Source organism: Daphnia pulicaria, chromosome 1 (assembly GCF_021234035.1).
Source record: "Daphnia pulicaria isolate SC F1-1A chromosome 1, SC_F0-13Bv2, whole genome shotgun sequence".
NCBI classification, from domain to species: Eukaryota; Metazoa; Arthropoda; class Branchiopoda; order Diplostraca; family Daphniidae; genus Daphnia; species Daphnia pulicaria.
Window position 1 is genome coordinate 11,533,744 of NC_060913.1, and position 17,400 is coordinate 11,551,143.

At 40.5% G+C, this 17,400-nt stretch overlaps 3 protein-coding genes across 5 annotated transcripts; all 3 read left to right on the plus strand.

Moving 5' to 3' along the window:
* Positions 1 to 2,215: 2,215 nt before the first annotated feature.
* On the plus strand, positions 2,216 to 5,219 carry LOC124320881 (T-box transcription factor TBX18-like). Its single transcript, XM_046783783.1, has 7 exons — positions 2,216 to 2,284; positions 2,390 to 2,649; positions 2,763 to 2,879; positions 3,010 to 3,172; positions 3,287 to 3,475; positions 3,560 to 3,627; positions 4,872 to 5,219. Exons 2-7 carry the CDS (start codon positions 2,393 to 2,395, stop codon positions 5,098 to 5,100), a joined length of 1,023 nt encoding a protein of 340 aa, XP_046639739.1. The 5' UTR covers positions 2,216 to 2,284; positions 2,390 to 2,392; the 3' UTR covers positions 5,101 to 5,219.
* Positions 5,220 to 6,194: 975 nt separating this feature from the next.
* Positions 6,195 to 8,015, plus strand: LOC124321290 (popeye domain-containing protein 3-like). The gene is made up of 9 exons (XM_046784209.1): positions 6,195 to 6,421; positions 6,502 to 6,639; positions 6,715 to 6,896; positions 6,958 to 7,024; positions 7,082 to 7,146; positions 7,240 to 7,347; positions 7,413 to 7,565; positions 7,631 to 7,739; positions 7,811 to 8,015. Exons 1-9 carry the CDS (start codon positions 6,268 to 6,270, stop codon positions 7,885 to 7,887), a joined length of 1,053 nt encoding a protein of 350 aa, XP_046640165.1. The 5' UTR covers positions 6,195 to 6,267; the 3' UTR covers positions 7,888 to 8,015.
* Positions 8,016 to 8,126: 111 nt separating this feature from the next.
* On the plus strand, positions 8,127 to 16,650 carry LOC124339755 (DNA polymerase zeta catalytic subunit-like). Of its 3 annotated transcripts, XM_046792901.1 has the most exons (21): positions 8,127 to 8,249; positions 8,356 to 8,475; positions 8,534 to 8,814; positions 8,886 to 9,021; positions 9,099 to 9,206; positions 9,265 to 9,458; positions 9,528 to 10,056; positions 10,119 to 11,860; positions 11,935 to 12,216; positions 12,284 to 12,610; positions 12,676 to 12,891; positions 12,951 to 13,063; positions 13,123 to 13,264; positions 13,329 to 13,459; positions 13,533 to 13,646; positions 13,711 to 13,888; positions 13,982 to 14,374; positions 14,456 to 14,569; positions 14,641 to 14,831; positions 15,603 to 15,830; positions 15,895 to 16,650. In XM_046792901.1, exons 2-21 carry the CDS (start codon positions 8,373 to 8,375, stop codon positions 16,271 to 16,273), a joined length of 5,901 nt encoding a protein of 1,966 aa, XP_046648857.1. In that variant the 5' UTR covers positions 8,127 to 8,249; positions 8,356 to 8,372; the 3' UTR covers positions 16,274 to 16,650. The 3 variants fall into 3 exon arrangements, with proteins under 3 accessions (XP_046648857.1, XP_046648856.1, XP_046648858.1); XM_046792900.1 differs by having other exon boundaries at positions 8,127 to 8,475; XM_046792902.1 differs by lacking the exons at positions 8,127 to 8,249; positions 8,356 to 8,475; positions 8,534 to 8,814; ... (1 more) ...; positions 9,099 to 9,206; positions 9,265 to 9,458 and having other exon boundaries at positions 9,575 to 9,791; positions 9,860 to 10,056.
* Positions 16,651 to 17,400: the final 750 nt, after the last annotated feature.

The window sequence follows — 17,400 nt, forward strand, 5'->3', positions numbered from 1 at the left end:
TTGACCCGAGCACTCGACTCGGTCTGGCAAGTTTCATCGTGGGATTGATTTATTGGGCCCACCAGCTGGTGCCGCAATGGAGTGTCGTGGATCGCCAACAGTTCCAGCGCAGCCTGTCCCTTTTCATAGCCAAAGACCACCGATGGGGAAACGCCAATCAGAATCTTCTCCACGCGATTTGCCATCTGGAGAGTACGAGTCACGCGTTCGCTGAAATTCACGAGTTGATGTTCAGAGACAGCGACTCTGTGACTAGCGACGACATGGGCAGCAGTGACCTGGATGAAACAAGCGACTTGGATCATGACGAATTCGAAAACAACAGCGACACGGTGAACGATCTGCTGGACAGCAATGACGACACGATTGATGACCCTGCCGGCGGGAGCCAATTTGACTTTGACATCATTTGTGCAACGAAGGATGAAGATAGCTTCAGTGATTTCAGTGACGACAGTAGCGTGTGGGGATGTCCGTCGTGTGGACACGGCGAAGACGAAGTCATGTCTGCGGACGAAATTGACGACGTGGACTTTGAACTGATTCGAGATTATCGCGACGAAGACGACGAAGACGACGAAAGCGACGATGATTCAGACGAGGATTTCCAGCTGTCTGTGACCGAGTGGATCCTTCGACTCGGAGCCGATCCTAACGCGGCCGACTCGCACGGAGCAACTCCTCTCCACTTGGTGGCCTTGTATCGTGGCAACGTTGCTCAAGCTCGGCTGCTGCTGGAATACGGGGCTCACTTAGACCAGACGGACAACAGAAGTACGACCCCCTTGATGCTCTTCCAGCAATGGCAAAACCTGCTTTCCCAGGAACGGCCAGACCAAATAATCGACCGTGATGAGGATAACGAGCTTAACCTTCATTCGCTCATCAGAGACGCTCTGCCACTGCCTCTGAGCTGCTTGGCTGCTCGAGTCGTACGCCAAAGTGGAATTCCATTCGACGATGTAGAGAAGGTTCCACCCACTCTACAAACCTTCATTCGGCGACACTAATAAGATATTTCCGATGGAAGATGAAATTTCATGTGTTTCGTTCTTTTGTTTCACTTTTGATACTTGTCGTCACTGTTCTGTCAGTTGATTTCAATAAATTTCATTGAATTAAAAAATATTGTTTCGCCTATTCATTTGTTTGATTGTTTAAGGGCTTTTTTTGCCAAGTACCAAGTTGATTGTAGGTTGTAGGACAAGCTGTTGAGCTAAAGCAAGGTTCAAATTCGCTGCTTTGGAACGCTGTGGGCTAAACAGAGTGCCAGCAACTTCATTTTGATCATCACTCACCAGATGTCTTTTTCTTTTTCATAGCTTCAGCCTTCATGATTCATAAATTAGAGATACTCCGTCTGATAATAAAATCACTTTTTTAATTTTTTTTTATCAATTAGCAATATGACGATCCGTTTTACTTTCAACCAAATAAAAAAAAAATTCCTTGTAGAGATTTTGATTCATTATTCAATGATTCAATCGTGTCTGCAACGATCATACCACGCACCAGGCGGTAGTTTATCGCAATCAAGATACGCGGAAATATGAAATCGTATGAAATCAAAAACAGTTACAACAGATTTTAAAAAAGAATTCTCTTAACTTAACAGGTTCTAAAAAATTTTAAATTTAGTTACAACATCCTAGTTCAACCAAATAATTATTCTCATCAAGCAAGTTGTAATCGCAAATTGGTTTACATGCTATTTCAAACAAAGCATACTAATGTTTTCTGAATGTTACCTATTTGACATTTACTTGACGACGAGACCAGCCACGTAATACAGTCACTTTTGTTACATATTTTTTGTGGGAGTGGTTTTGGAGGACGAAGCGGGGAGAATAAGTTGTTTTTGACAGTCGGCTTCGGAAACACTAAACAAGCGGCGCTTACATCTACTCATCGATCACGCTAAGAAAACGATACGGGTCGGAATGTGTCGTCGTTAAAGAGCCGTTGCATACGCGCCGACAAGAAATAGTCACATCGTTTTGGCTCTAGCTTATGGACTCTTTTTCGCCTTATCGGCGGTGGGGAACAAACAAGCGTCTCCCCACCCCTGCACCAAAACGTTTTTAAAGGATTGGCTTTGACAATTCGTGTGAAAACCAATAGCTACCGAAGAAGATAATATATGTGACTGATAGCTGATGCATACGTCATTACTCTTACGAGAGGATTTGAAACGAAAAGAAAAGGGACCGACTGACGCACATCAAACTGAGAACTGTTCTTCGCATCACCGACAGTTGCCAGTGCTGACGCGTGCCTAAAATAGGTGGTTTTAAAAAGAAGTCTAGACTAACAAGGATTTACAATCGTATGTTTACGAGGCATATCAAAATTGTTTAAAGCGAAACAAACTAAATTTTACGCCTCACAGGTGATGTCTAGTGGTGATCTGTCTGTTCGAGCTCGGGCCTTCTCCGTGTCAAGCTTAATAGGTTCTACTCACCATTCGGACGACGAATCCAGCCCGAATACAGATGCAACCAAATTGCAATCGTTCGCTTGCCCCCCGACGAATAAAATGGATGGAGAACCTACGTCGATCCAAAACGCAGCAGCTGACCTTCTTTGTCGCGAATTGTGGTTAGAGTTTCACGCCCTTGGAACTGAAATGATCATCACGAAAGCTGGAAGGTAAGATATTACAGAATTTCTTTCATTTTGGAAGTATAGATGAAAAGAAGACTGCCGTTATCGTTAAACATTTTATAAAGACTTGTTTGTTGTAACCCCTTATAAATATAAAGGAGAATGTTCCCGTCGCTCAAGGTTCGACTAAGCGGTTTGGAAGACGATGTATTGTACATCGTATACGTTGACATGAATTTAGTTGATGACAAGAGACACAGATACATCTATCAAAGGTATCTATAATAATTTTAATAATCTATACTCTGCTTCTACTTGTGTGAGGAACGATAGAACAAATGCGTGTTGCAGAAGAAATAGAAATTCGAGTTATTAGTTATGCATGTCGTTGCTATATTTCTCTAGTTCAAAATGGGTTCCTGGAGGTCCAGGTGATGTTCCTCACCAGGAACGACACTTTTTACATCCGGACGGCCCACAGCTTGGAAAATTCTGGAACAAGCAAAGCTGTGTGGCATTCGATAAACTTAAATTGACTAACAGCCGTAAGCCTTCTCAACGTGACCAGGTATGTTCTATTTTTGAATCAACCTTAACACTATATACCATAGCGACGTAACAAAGCAATTGGGTTGTACTAAAAAGATGGTCGATTAAATTTGAATTCGTTGCATTTCGTCAGATACCCCTGCATTCCATGCATCGTTACCAACCAACATTATACATCCAACCGATTCCTAATGACTGCCGAGAAGCTCAAAGCAATTGTTCTGAATGGTGGAAGACTTTCTGTTGGAAATCCAGTTCAGCCGCATCGTTCACCTTTCCGGAAACCCAGTTTATCACTGTTACTGCCTACCAGAACCAACAGGTAAATCAATTGTGAAGCTTTTCGTGTTTTTGAAGAAAAAAAAATTATAACAAATATTTTACATTTTTAATTCATTCAAATCAGATTACTAGACTGAAAATCGCCAGTAACCCCTTCGCTAAAGGTTTTCGTGATTCTAACCGTGAGCCAAGGTAAGGATTTTTTTTTTACTGTTTAGATGCAAATAGGCGAGTTAATGTTAGGTTTTAAAAATCATTCATCTTATTTAATTGATGTTTCTGTTCAACCCTTGGCGATTATAAAAACCAAAATGAAGCTAATCAGATTTCGGTGAGACTACAGTTTCCAACAGTGTCTTTCGAGAGTGGTGCATGGAGTACTCATCATATTAGCATATTTTTGGGCTTGAACGCACCTCGGTACAAATTCTTCCGTCACGTTCAGGCGCCTTAGCCCACGTACTGTTTGGGTGGCGATTTTTATGGGGTTATTTGTTAGGAATAAACAGAACAGCTGGATGGACCATCCAGACATGGATTCTATGTGAATTAAATTATCAAAAGTTAAGCTGATCAGGGTTTGGTGAGACTACAGTTTTCAACAGTGTCATTCATGAGTGGTGCATGGAGTACTCATCATTTCAGCTTCTTACAAGACTTGAACATTAATGTCTATCGTCATGATCTAATGCTATGACCACTATACCGATTGGTTGTTAACATCTTCGCCCAACAGTAATAGTGCTGGATCCTTGGCAATACTAGATATTGTTTAAGTGCTAATTAGCAAAGTTATATCCTCATCCTGAATCCTGAACACATAAATTATATAGGGAGGATATATCTATACTTGCAAGTGTCCTCTGTTATGTTTCCTTATAGACATAGCAAATAGCGGTGTCTCTTTGACAGTCGTCGCCGATAGGCTCCGAAAGCTTGTCTTTGCTCCTACCTCGAAATCTGCCGATTGACTTAAGCTAACTAAAGACAGACGTTGGAACAGGGAGCATGTTGCCGTGGGACACATCAAAGGCGCAAACGTACATTTTTTGAACCAGACTGGCGCCATCGGGAACTTTTATTCCAAACTGTCTGGCGGCGATAACAGCACGTGTGACTATGTAAACACGCTGCTACTTGCAGGTTTTCTTTTCGTCCAAGTTTCCCGTGTTCGGCAAACGCGGCAACTGCTGAATTGGCAAATATGTATAGTATAGTTATATAGGCCAACGACAAACTTGTGTCCACACTAAAGATCCGGTAGATCAACACAAAATTTAATCTTTGCTTAACAAACATAACTTAACTTCCGGGAAGAGTTTCTCAAGTCAAACAAGCACTATTTAAAGACTATTTGACTCTATTATTTGTCAATCAATTTAAAAACAAATTTTCCATTAAATATTTACTGAGTCGTTTTGGTTGAATTTTCACAGAAATTTCGAAGCGAGTGAGGATGAAGAAGGAGCGCATCAGAATCACAAGAAAATCCGGAATTCATTGAGCAACAAAGACAACAACGCAGGAAGTTTCCCGTTAGTGGACATCAGTGCATGGAATGCATTTCATCACGCAGCTTTCCAACCAGTTCACCACTGGTGGATCCAACAATATTCCATACTACACCCTTTCCTGCCTGCAGTTCAATCATCGACTCACGACTAAACCGGAGAGGCCTATCATAACAATATTGTCATCTATTCTGCGACTCAACCTGGACTCAACATTCGTTTAATAAATTCGGTTGTATTTTTGGTCAAATAAAAATGTATGTTGGCATTCTATTAAGATTTACGATAACTATTATTATATAGTGTTGTAGACTGTGTGTGCACTCAATAAATTGTAAAAAAAAAAATTCATGTTTCAACATTGACACAAAGGGGAGATAAATTCATAAATTTAATTTCAAAACCTCTCTTCGGTTCCTGTCCTCGCGATGAAAAAAGTCTGTAAAATTGCTATACATTAAATGCGGTTCGCATAACGATAAAACAGCTTAGATGTTTTCAAAGCCGCTGTGTTATCAATCGACGCCGGCAGGGAAATATCTTTGTCGGCTCATGTACTATATCTATCTAGACACATAAATAATCAGTAGAAAAAGAAAAAAAGAAAACATAAGAGTCTTCCCTATTCTAATAAGGCGGTTCACTTCAAAGGCCATCCAATATGCCACGTTACATTTTTCAGCTAAAACGCCGATGCGCGTTAAAGTAGTCGGCACCCGGCCATTGAAGTTCACACGTTCGTGCTTTGGCTATCTAGTATACCTACGAGCATATTTGTCAATGCTGTCGTCGGACAACGCCACTACCTTAAGTGTGACACAATAGTTCCGCACTTTCAATGCAATAACTGAAATCCGTGAGAGGACGATTTAGAAAAAAAAAAAAAAAAAACCTGTGCATCGATAAAAAAAGAAATATTGACATACATGATTGCGCATGTTGGTCCGTCCAACATATGGCGTTGCACCATCAACGCGTAGAAACCACATCGCGATATAATAATATTGCACAGTAAACCAACAAATTATGTCTTATCGTTTAATTGAAATGTCATTTGATCAACATCGCAAAGGATTGTTTATACGCTGATGCGTATTTTAAAAAAAGTACACATTGCCGATCCTCATTACTAATTCAATGGGCACGCGCCCCCTTTATACGACGCGTGCGTATATAGAAAAGCTGGTCGATCGATTATACCAAGCCCAGCAAAACCTGGTTAAATATACGTTTTGTTTGTCACGTTGAGCCAACGTCAGATCACGTAGAGAATCCTTGTAGGAAAGCAGGATCGCTTTTTAGTCAACAACAAGTGCCTGAGATGGATTCTTTGTATTTGTTGCCATCTGAAATGGGCGGCGAAAATGTGACGGAAAAAACTGATTTTGACATCATACCCGTTTTCAAGACAGTCTTGGCTTATCCTCACAATGACAGTTTACAGTTCAACGACATATTCAACATGTCATGGGGACGTAAGTTTGAAACCTGTATTAGTTGGATTTTAACAAATATTTAATGCAAATTGATTTTTATGTAAACTTGTACTCCACAGGTTTCTTTATGCCTTGCGAAAATTGGCATGAACCGCAACACATCCTTTTCCAGTTGGCCTACGGTTGCTTCTTCATCTCGTGCTTGACTCCAGATAATTCGATCGGCATCCTTGTTATGCACGCCGTTCTTCTATTAGGTATATACCTAATAGTAATATTGGATGAATCTTATTTATTTTTTCGAATAATAATAATTACTGATTCGATAAAAGGTGGACTGTTGTATTCTACATGGGCTTGGAACATGATGTGTGCCCCTGACATATTCTCTTGGACTTTTGGGTTTGTCTTCCTTAACTTTTGCCAACTACTCTACGATCTCTACCGTATAAGGCCTGTTCGACTGGACCCAGAAGTGGAAGCAGTTTTTGCTCTTCTTTTCCAACCTCTTGGGGTAAAATAAAATTGAAAAGAAAAAGAAACAAAGATTTTTACTCAAGAGATTTCGTAATTAGATTAGCCGAACTACATTCAAGAAGTTGGTGGGTCCTGAGTATGCAGAGATTTTTACTCTACACCCCGGTAAATAATTTGAGACTTAAAAAAAAAATTAATTAAATTTTGTTTTTAACTTCTTAGGGGATTTTTATGCTCTGCAAAACCTCACACGCATTGACCGGCTATCAATCGTTCTTTCCGGAAAAGTATAAACATTATAAACATTTCTTCTTATTTATGTCACGACAATTATTTTAATCTGATTTAATTTCGTGCTTGAATTTAAAAAAAAAATACAGGTTCAAGTTGTATCAGATGGAACGACACTACACACGATAGACGCAAATGAATTTCTTGACTCTCCTGAATTTGAATCCAGCCGCGCCTCCGTTGAAGATAAATTTCGGGTAATTATCAAAAATTCTAATTATTATTTTATCCGTTATGAAAATATTTTCACGCCCACGCATAGGTATCAATTATCGCTACCGGAACGAGTCGTTACATCAGTTGGCAGAGATCGACCCTCGAGTACCTTTTTGTAAAAGAAACTGTATTGGCCAACGTTTTTTGCGTTCTCGTAGCTAGAGACGTAATCAACAAAGTATTTGCGATGAACAAAAAGGTCCGTCATTTTATCTCAATTATTATATAACTAGCGATTTGTTATCATCTCAAATTTATTTATAGTTAGCATCTCAGAGAGGTCATCTATTGGACATTCGCCTACCAGGAATCGCCAGCTGTCTTTATGATTCATCTCGAGAAACATCCCCGACTAATATTTCGTCTGACTTAAGTATTACAAGTTGAAATTAAATCTTTGGGAACTTCAACCTCACCTTGTAATCTGATTTTTTTCCCCAACAGGTCCTCCATTAAAGTCTCATCAAAATGGAGGGATGAGCATTCTATCTGCTGAATCGCACCAAACTTTCTGGAATTAAAATCAAAGCACAAATTTTTTAGGTTTATGTATGATTTTTTAATTGATTTAACGGACGCATTGGTTGCACATGTATATAAAATATGAAAGAAAACTAAATTTAAACCCAAAAATAAATTTATAGACACGTTAAAATGCGCTTAATGAAAATGCGAAAGCGGACCAAAATTTCTCCAAATTAATTCAAACACGACATTTGACAACATAGCTTGTAGTTTCGTCTGCTCTAGTTTGTGGGAATCTGAAAGCCCGGTTCTGTTTGTAAACTTTGCCTGATATTCAATTTTGCCCAAATTTAATCTTGCAGTATAGAATGAAAATTCCCTGGCAAATTGTCATCTACGTTCCACCTTTCTATCTCAAGTGATAAAAACAGTTGTTTTCTTACTTTTTTGCAAAAATTTTTCCACCATGGACACGTCGGTAGAAACTGATAAAGAATCAGTTCCTGTTGTTTCTGTACGTTTAGTTAGTGCTGATTATTACATGAGCAGTCCCATTCCTGGATTGGATTTTGGATACTCAACATATAGGGGGTTAGAAATAAAAAAAGTACCAGTTATTAGGATTTTTGGTTCAACATCAACAGGTACGTAAATTTACCTAAAATGAAACTGGACATTATATAAATTTTTTTTTGCATATAGGGTATAAAGTATGCCTGCATGTACATGGGGTGTTTCCATATTTATATGTCCCTTATGATGGATCAGCTCCACCTGATAAAATGGGCCATCAGATTGTTATAGCTCTTGATAGAGCTGTAAATATTTTACAAGGCCAGGTTAACTCATCGTCTCATCATGTTTTCAAGGCTGTACTTGTTAGTGGTATTCCAATTTATGGGTATCATGGAAAAGAACACCAACTTTTCAAATTTTATTTTTACAATCCCAACACAAGAAAGCATTCGTATGACCTTTTGTTGGTAAGTAATACTGACGTCATACCATCCTTTAATCATTTTAAAAATTAATCATTCTCAATTACTCTCATCAGAATGGAGTTGTACTGAAAAAAATTCTCCAACCTTGTGAAGGTCACATACCTTACATTCTTCAGTTTCTCATGGACTTTAATTTGCAAGGAATGAATTTCATCCACTTGAAAAAAGCATTCGCACGGCGGAAACCTGGTGAGCCTGAATAGTGTTTCATGTGGCATTATAGTGTGTTTCATCAAGTCTACTGTGTAATTTGTTTTTACGGATAGATGACAGTGTCGAGAATTTATGTCCAAGTACGGCAGAGCCCGTGAGTTCGTGTGAAATGGAACTCGATTGTTTTGCCGGCGATATTCTGAATTCTTTAGATGTTCAAGGTAAATCAGTCTTACATTTACTTTACTGTTGTTTTACTTTATTTCCCTTACTTGCTAGACGGAATCCAAATGAATCCCGGGCTGGCCGCCTTGTGGGAAGAAGAAATAGAGCGTCGAAAGATAAAAAATATCAATTTAAAAAACATACATCCACCTGCTTCACCACCTAGATCACGTGCTGTGCCAACCTCTAGTCATGACTTTTACAAAACAAACTTAAGCAAGCAGTTGCGTGAATGCGCTAGTGAAGCGGTAACTTCAATTCAAAACCAAATGCAGATTCGTTTAATAGAAAACTATTTTCGTCTGTCACAATTATAGGGAGATGTATCGTTGTCATTTTGCGAAGTAAATGAGCAGATGGAAACAAGCTTAGCAATTGAAACACCAGAAGGAGTTGAAAAGACGTTGCTGTCAGCTTCGAGTATTGATTTCCACGATTCAGCAGATAGAAGGAAACCGATGGCGACTCCTATCGAAGAAGAATCTGATCTGTTGGATGTTCTCTGCGATTTGGCTGACGAACACGGATCTTTTATCAGTTCACCATCCAGAATTCCAAGTTCCAGCATTGAGGATAGAGCTGTAGGATCACAAAATTCCAGATCTTCAAGGCTTACTGTTACAACCCCAATATTGGATATTATTTCCAGTAGTGATTCGGTTGAGGATTTACCTTTTGATGACGATAGTATCTTAGGGACCCAGCATTCCAGAACTTCTCCGGATGATGCGGATGCAGTGAATACTGGCATAAATGATCCTACAAGTGATAGTGACGAAGAACGCGAGACTTTGGAAATGTCACAGATATTTGAAGAATCAGATCACGCTGTTGATTCTTTTCACTGTAAGTTTTTTTTTTTCAGTAAATATCTAATTCAATTACCCAATTTTTTTAAATAATGTAAGGCGGACAGAGTCGGACAAAAGACATTCGATTTTCTTCAGCTTCTTACACTCTCGATCAAATAATTGAGCAAGAAGAGCTTGACGAAGAGAGTTCTAGTTCGTCGTTTACTGAACATTTTCTACCAAATGTCGATGGAGCCAATGATGACAGTTCGGACGATGAATCGAGTGATTGCGGAGCTTCTAAAAGGAGTAAAAAGGATACCAAATATAAACCTTTGGTATTTCGGTCGACGAATTCAACAGCCGGTAGTGTGCAAAATAAGGCCGGCACCACCCTCAAACTGACGTCACCTTCCTCTAGCTCTCAACGTTTTCCTAGTGCTTCATTTTTTACATCGACAATGCCTCAAGTGAATAATTCGATAAGTAGCGATACGCAATCAGAAACCCGTAATGTGTGCAGCAAATCAGCTTCGACTAAAAGTCCACAAACGGAATCCATTGCAATGCCAAACAACTGTGAATATGCGGATGCCTTATACGCAATGAGCTACTTAAGCCCTCTTCCCCTCGATGCGCCGGAATCGCCTCCAAAGCCTGGAACTCCAATCAAAGATGCGCGAGTAGCAATAGGCCCACTGTTGGAAGATATTTCAGCTTACGAAAGCGCAAGCGGTGGTAAAATCAAGTTCAATTCCAAACGGGTGTTATTAAAAAGTCTAGAAGAAGAAATTAGCACTTACCAAAGCCAAAACAATCGAAAGCTGCGACTGCCACCAAGTATTTCTTATCAACAGACTGTCAAGAAACAAACTGGTAGAAAACGAAAGAAAAAATCGGATGCGGATGTGGAAGAGAAAAGGGTGCCACAAATGGAAGGAGCATATCAAGATGTGAAAAGTTCTTTGATAGATACCACCCTATTGCTTTCACAGAAACTGAAATCGAGCCAGAATATGAGCCAAATAGAAAGCTCGATGACAGTTCTAAAGGAGAGAACAGTATCAGAAATCCAATCGCAAGAATCTGAACAAATTTCAGATGGAGAATCAACTGAATGTGTATTGCAAGAAATCGGGAAAGAAACCGAAGATGTTAAAGAAGACGAAATGGCCAGTGAAAAAGTTTATAGCAGCTGTTCAACGACTGAGGAAGACGATCAAAAAATAATAGCAGATTCCCAATGTAAAAACATGACGAATGAAACAAAAAAGGACGAAGATGACATAAAAGATGAGGCATCCGTAAGCGACGCTGAACTAAATTTCTCCTCTCAAACTCCCAATAATTTACAGATGTCCCAAATTCCTCCGCCATCAAGTGATGACAGTTCTGGAAATTGCGAAAGAATATCTGAGTCAATGTTTGAAATTAAATCTTCTCATACAACAATAGTGAATCCCTCGCGTCCTTCGAGCAGTCTCATCTATTCTACCGATCACTGTGATTCGTCCAATTCGACTTGGGACGGTGACAATAGTGGCGTTCTTCATGGCAATGATGAAACTGACCGACCAGAGACACCACCTACCCCGCTGACAGAATGTTCAGAGATCCCACCGCAAGTGCTAAATCCAGCAACAGCCTATACTACCGCCACTGACGGCCCAAGTGTGGAGCGGGTGACGTCAACCATGTCGATTTACGACATTCCATCAAAAGACAATTGCAAAGCGTTTTGGGGCGATGCAAATGACCTGCCGTCCATAATCAAATCAAAAGACATTCGCCGCCAGTCCGTACTGATTGGCTCCAATTTAATTTGCCACTTGCCAGAATTCGGAACGACTTCGCAACAGGTAGGCGTATCGTGAAATAGCTAGATTTTGTCCAAAAGTGTTTTAATTGATATTAACTATGACTGTTACCATAGATTGATGAGGTGAATTTAAATGAGGCAAATCTTCCGGTCGTTCTGGCGTCACTTACCGACCCTCCAAGTAGACAATCCGTCGTTCAATGGTTAAAAGACAAAAATGCCCGGGAATCTTCTGATGTGGCCAGCTCATCGGAAGTCACAACGAAAAAACGTGAAAGAGCAGAAAAACAAAAAAATGTTTGTGATCGATCTCAGTTAGAAGCGGCATCTTTAAACAATAGTTTCGGCTTTCGGGTATCCTTTGGAAATTGCCTCGAAGCAAAAGCTGTCCATCAAGTATTAAATTTTCTTTTATATTTATTGGTCTTAATGACTGTGATGTAATTAAAAAATTTTATTTTAGTACCAATATTTGACCATTTTGAGCGTGGAACTTCACATTGAAACGCGGCAAAATTTGCGACCAGATCCAGAATTTGACACTGTTATGGCTTTGTTCTACACTATTACAAACGACGTGCCTTTGGAGAGTCCAACACCTGAGATGGTGACTGGCGTGATTATTGTTGACCCCGAAGACGTTCCAGGACCAAACCAGAGGAGCAGGCTTTTGAATCGCACAGCTATTGTTAACTTTGAAGTCATCTCGGTCACTAGCGAATTTGACTTGTTTCAGGAACTAGCAAAGCTCGTTAACTTTTGGAATCCCGATATCGTGGTTGGCTATGAGGTTAGTTGTTGTAATGTTTGTTTAACTAGTATCTGGAGACCTATTTCACATTGGAATTCATGCAGATTGAAATGCTGTCTTGGGGCTATTTACTGCAGCGTGGAACCGTTCTCGGAATACACGTTCAGAATCAACTCTCTCGGATACCGGGAGCATATCCAGACCGCCATGGGGGAATTCCCGAAGACATCATTGAAGGAGGTTATATGGTAGAGAAGAATTCTGACATCACTATAGGTGGCCGCATCGTTCTTAACTTGTGGCGGATTCTTCGAGTCGAGGTTTGAAGTCTCTTACCATAATCAACAAATGTTCAATGTCACATTTTCTCTTTTGGTAGATTGCACTCCAAAGTTATACATTTGAAAACATGGTTTTTCATATTCTTCATCGTCGAGTGTCCACTTTTCCATTTGAAAAACTGACTCGCTGGTGGAAAAGCAATCATGACCGGTAAGTAAATTGGCTGAAAGCTTTTAGGTAGAATTATGCTTAATATTCCACTTGTATAGATGGCAAGTAGTTGAGCACTATGTCTCTCGTGTCCGGGGCAATATGGAACTTATGGAACAATTAGATGTTATCGGCAGAACCAGTGAACTTGCACGTCTCTTCGGCATTCAGTTTTACGAAGTTTTTACTCGTGGATCTCAAGTAGAAACGTTTGCTAATTTCATTGAGAATATGAGTCTAACTTACATTTTTTAATTCCTAAAAGTATCGTGTTGAATCTATGATGCTTAGATTAGCTAAGCCGAAAAATTTCATCGCAGTTTCTCCATCGGTTGTACAGCGTTCAAGAATGAAAGCCCCTGAATGGCTTCCGCTGATCCTGGAACCCGAATCCAAGTACGGTATTTGTTATTTTATTTGTTTCGAGAATGGCTTCTTTTAATCGGACTGCTTTGTGTAATGTCAACAGATTTTATACAGATCCGGTGCTGGTTTTAGATTTTCAGTCGCTGTACCCTTCGATGATTATTGCATACAATTACTGTTATTCCACATGTCTGGGCCGAACTCAACTACTGGGCAAGTACGCTTCGAATTTTGTATCAAATCTTTCCACAACTGAAAACATGACGAGATTATCTTGTTAGAAACGAACCGTTTGAATTCGGATGCACTCAGTTACTCGTTCCACCCGCCGTAGTCCGAAAATTGGTTAAACAAGATTTAGTAAATATATCACCGGCCGGAGCAGTTTTCGTTAAACCGGAGGTTAGAACAGGCATCATACCTCAGATGTTAAGCGAGATTCTCAATACGCGTATAATGGTATGTTTAGTCAAACGTTTCTAAAATTTCCTAAAGTTAGTAAAAAATAATTTCAAATTTCCCACAAAATTTTTATCCGTTCCCATTTTATAGGTTAAACAATCTATGAAAGAATATGAAGGCGATACAACCTTACGTCGGGTGTTTGAGTCACGCCAATTGGGGCTCAAACTTATTGCCAACGTTACCTACGGGTACACTTCAGCCAACTTTTCGGGTCGCATGCCGTGCGTGGAACTGGGTGACAGTGTTGTCAGCAAAGGTCGTGAAACCCTGGAACGGGCAATTCATTTAATCGAGGAGCGATCGGAATGGAAAGCGCGTGTGGTTTACGGTGACACGGATTCCGTCTTTGTTTTACTGCCCGGCCGAAGTCGGGAAGAAGCATTTAAAATCGGGGACGAAATTGCACTTGCTGTTACTCAAGCCAATCCTCAACCAGTCAAACTTAAGTTTGAGAAAGTTTATCAGCCCTGCATACTTCAGGTAAAGAAACAAAAATTCATGAAACATTTGCGTCAAATTATTTCGAAAATTCACAAACATTTTCTGTTTGGCATCCCGCAGACTAAGAAGAGATACGTTGGTTACAAATACGAATCAGTCAATCAGAAAGAACCGGTATATGAAGCGAAAGGCATCGAGACTGTGCGTCGTGACGGCTGCCCTGCTGTTGTCAAGGTAAAATAGTAACGCTTTTGTCTGTTCTGCTGATTAAGTAGGACTGACATTTTTTTGTGTTAACGAAACAGCTACTGGAACGTTCATTGCGTGTGCTCTTTGAATCGTGCGACGTCAGTAAAGTGAAAGTTTATGTGCAGCGCCAATTCACCAAGATTCTGCAAAACCGCAACAGCTTGCAAGATTTCATTTTTGCTAAAGAATTTCGCGGACGTGAAGGCTATAAGCCAGGAGCGTGTGTTCCAGCACTGGAGATTTCCAAGTCAGTAATTTTCCGAGGGGTTGTCAACTCTAATTTTTCTAGAAAATTGTTATTACCACGCACAGTGAAGTAACCAAAACAGCGTGGTATTCTTGTTAAATTTCCGTACTGTTCCCTCTCTAACCTTTGTCCACAAATTTCCAATTTTTCTATGTCCATTTCTTATTCTTATACCTTTTTCCCCCTTTTCCATTAGAAAAATTGGAAAATTTGGAAAAACTGGAAATATTACAAGATAATACCCCACTTTTTACCACATTTTCTTTCCTTACTCCCCCCTTTTTTACGTCGAAAACGTTGTCAGATTTCACTATCGATGTCCGCGCGAAATTTGAATATGGCTACTTTTGCGTTGCCTGAAGTTCTTGCATGAAAACTGGGACAGCCGCTAGGTGGTTCTTACGAGTATCCTGCGTAGAACCCCTAGCGGCTGTCAAAGTTTCCATGCAGGATACTACTTGCGCTAGTTTTGCTACTGACTCTTTCTTGGTTTTTACCCCTGATCCGCCCCTTTTTCCAGTTTTTCTAATAGAAAAATTGCAAATGTTCCGTGGGTTTTCCAAATATCTCCCCTTTCCTAACTTTCCTGCCGTTTCTCCCAAGTCAAATAATGGCCCTACCCTTTTAACCTTTTTTCAAGTTTTCCTTGGTTTCCAACGTTGGAAACATCCCTCAAAACTATCCAAAAATCTGAGGGGTAATAGAGTTGACAACCCCTTGTAATTTTCGATGGATCATTTTCAAAATTCATCTTTTAATTTCTTGTTTTAGACAGCAGTCGAGGATTGATCGGCGCTCCGAACCGCGTATCGGCGAGCGTGTTCCATATATTGTTGTTTACGGATCACCTGGAGTCCCTCTTATTCGTTTGGTAGTTCCAGCAAATCAGTTACTGATTGACACTTCCCTTCGATTGAACGCCCATTATTACATCACTCGAGCTATTATCCCTGCGCTGCAGAGATGCCTGGGACTTTTGGGTGTTGACGTCCTTTCGTGGTAAGTTGATGGAATTCTAGAAATACAATTTTTGATCAATCACGAGACCTTGTCGAAATCGCAGGTACCAAAGTCTTCCGCGAGCGTGTGCACCGCCAACTTCCGCTGTGCCAAGTGAACACAGTAACTCGCGAAAAGCCACAATTTCCCAGTATTTTGGCTCGTCAGTTTGTCTCCTGTGCGACGATCCCATCCTGACGAATGGCCTGTGCGCCGCGTGTGGTTCCAGTCGCCAAACTAGCGCCTTCTCGCTGTCAGCTATGCAACGTCTCAGGGAGAAGGATTACACCGAATTGATCAGCCTTTGCCAGAGCTGCACGGGCAACACTCGCATCGAGCGTGATTGCATCTCCATGGACTGTCCAGTGCTTTACAGACGCGTCAAGGCCTTCCAAAATCTACAACTTGTGTCCAAGTGGCGTGACGCCTTGTCCCTCCTGTAATTATACGACTGGTAGGAGCCGACTGGAACTCTCGACGCAATAAAAGCAATCATCAGTTACCCTGGATTCAGACCACAGGGAATATTTGTTGGTAATTGATATGGGAGGGGGGCCATAAAGCGAGACGGAGAAAAATATTATTGGGCTGTTGAGCTGCTTGGTTTGGCCTTGATGTGCTTCAAATGAGGTTTCAGATGATCGCTTTGGGTCACCTTGGATGATGCAGCACATCTCGTAACCAAATAATGCGTCTATTCTTCGATCTTCCAGGTATGAAAGGACTATTGATGTTGTGGTAATCCTCTTTGCTCCAATCCCCACTTCCTCATAGAGAAAGAAAAATCCGATTCTCCGAATTCCAAGAAGCCAATTTTGAAGAAAAAAAAGTTCTCCTTCACGTCCAATTATTGACCAGAATTGCGCATTAACTTTGGAGGTTTTCCTTTCTTTACACTTAGAAAAACCACATTGGGTCTTTGGGGACGGAAAAAAACCTGTTGGTAATCTTCAGTCTACACGTGATACCATCAAATATGCAAATCAGCTTTCTCAATGACACATCGTGGGAAAACTGAAGAGCACCTGGCGAGCCCCATTGGACTATAGCAAACAAGGAAACGGAAAAGACTCCTCCGTGGCCGATGACTATGTGTAAACTGAAGACGAGCAGACCAATCTTCCGTCAAGGTCGAAACGGCTGGATTTTCCGAACCGTGACACATCAGAAAACCGAAACACCTTTCGCACCTCGATGCTTCCGGCCATGACCTCGTTCTGTTTCTGGTTCTTTTGACCGTAGAGCCGACTTGTTATTTGTCGCACAGGTTGTTGTTTTTTTTCGCCGAGAAAACTTTCTCAAATTCAATGGATGAGTGTCTTATTTAGTTAGAAAAGTGGGGAAATTTCAGCGACACGATGATTGCGCATATTTTTCTAAATTCTAGTCCGATTTATAATGGTCGATCAAGGGCATCTTGCCCGTTTAATTGAATCGAGTCGTGCTATTGTCGACAAAACTGGTTATGTAGCATCTAAAATAGCCGCTATTTTAACGTGTCAACTTGTATACGCGAGAACTGGAAAGTCTTTACTCTCACCGAATTTGGGGTCTTATTCATTTAGGTTTT

Excerpts from the sequence above, each read along its gene's own strand:
- LOC124339755 (XM_046792900.1), top strand. The coding sequence starts at position 8,298 with ATGGACACGTCGGTAGAAACTGATAAAGAATCAGTTCCTGTTGTTTCT. Across the intron at positions 12,217-12,283 it reads AAGCAAAAGCTGTCCATCAA|TACCAATATTTGACCATTTT; the intron begins GTATTAAATTTT and ends ATTTTATTTTAG. Across the intron at positions 14,832-15,602 it reads CCAGCACTGGAGATTTCCAA|ACAGCAGTCGAGGATTGATC; the intron begins GTCAGTAATTTT and ends TTCTTGTTTTAG.
- LOC124320881 (XM_046783783.1), top strand. The coding sequence starts at position 2,393 with ATGTCTAGTGGTGATCTGTCTGTTCGAGCTCGGGCCTTCTCCGTGTCA. Across the intron at positions 2,650-2,762 it reads ATCATCACGAAAGCTGGAAG|GAGAATGTTCCCGTCGCTCA; the intron begins GTAAGATATTAC and ends ATAAATATAAAG. Across the intron at positions 3,173-3,286 it reads AGCCTTCTCAACGTGACCAG|ATACCCCTGCATTCCATGCA; the intron begins GTATGTTCTATT and ends GCATTTCGTCAG.
- LOC124321290 (XM_046784209.1), top strand. The coding sequence starts at position 6,268 with ATGGATTCTTTGTATTTGTTGCCATCTGAAATGGGCGGCGAAAATGTG. Across the intron at positions 7,147-7,239 it reads CAATCGTTCTTTCCGGAAAA|GTTCAAGTTGTATCAGATGG; the intron begins GTATAAACATTA and ends AAAAAAATACAG. Across the intron at positions 7,348-7,412 it reads CCGTTGAAGATAAATTTCGG|GTATCAATTATCGCTACCGG; the intron begins GTAATTATCAAA and ends GCCCACGCATAG.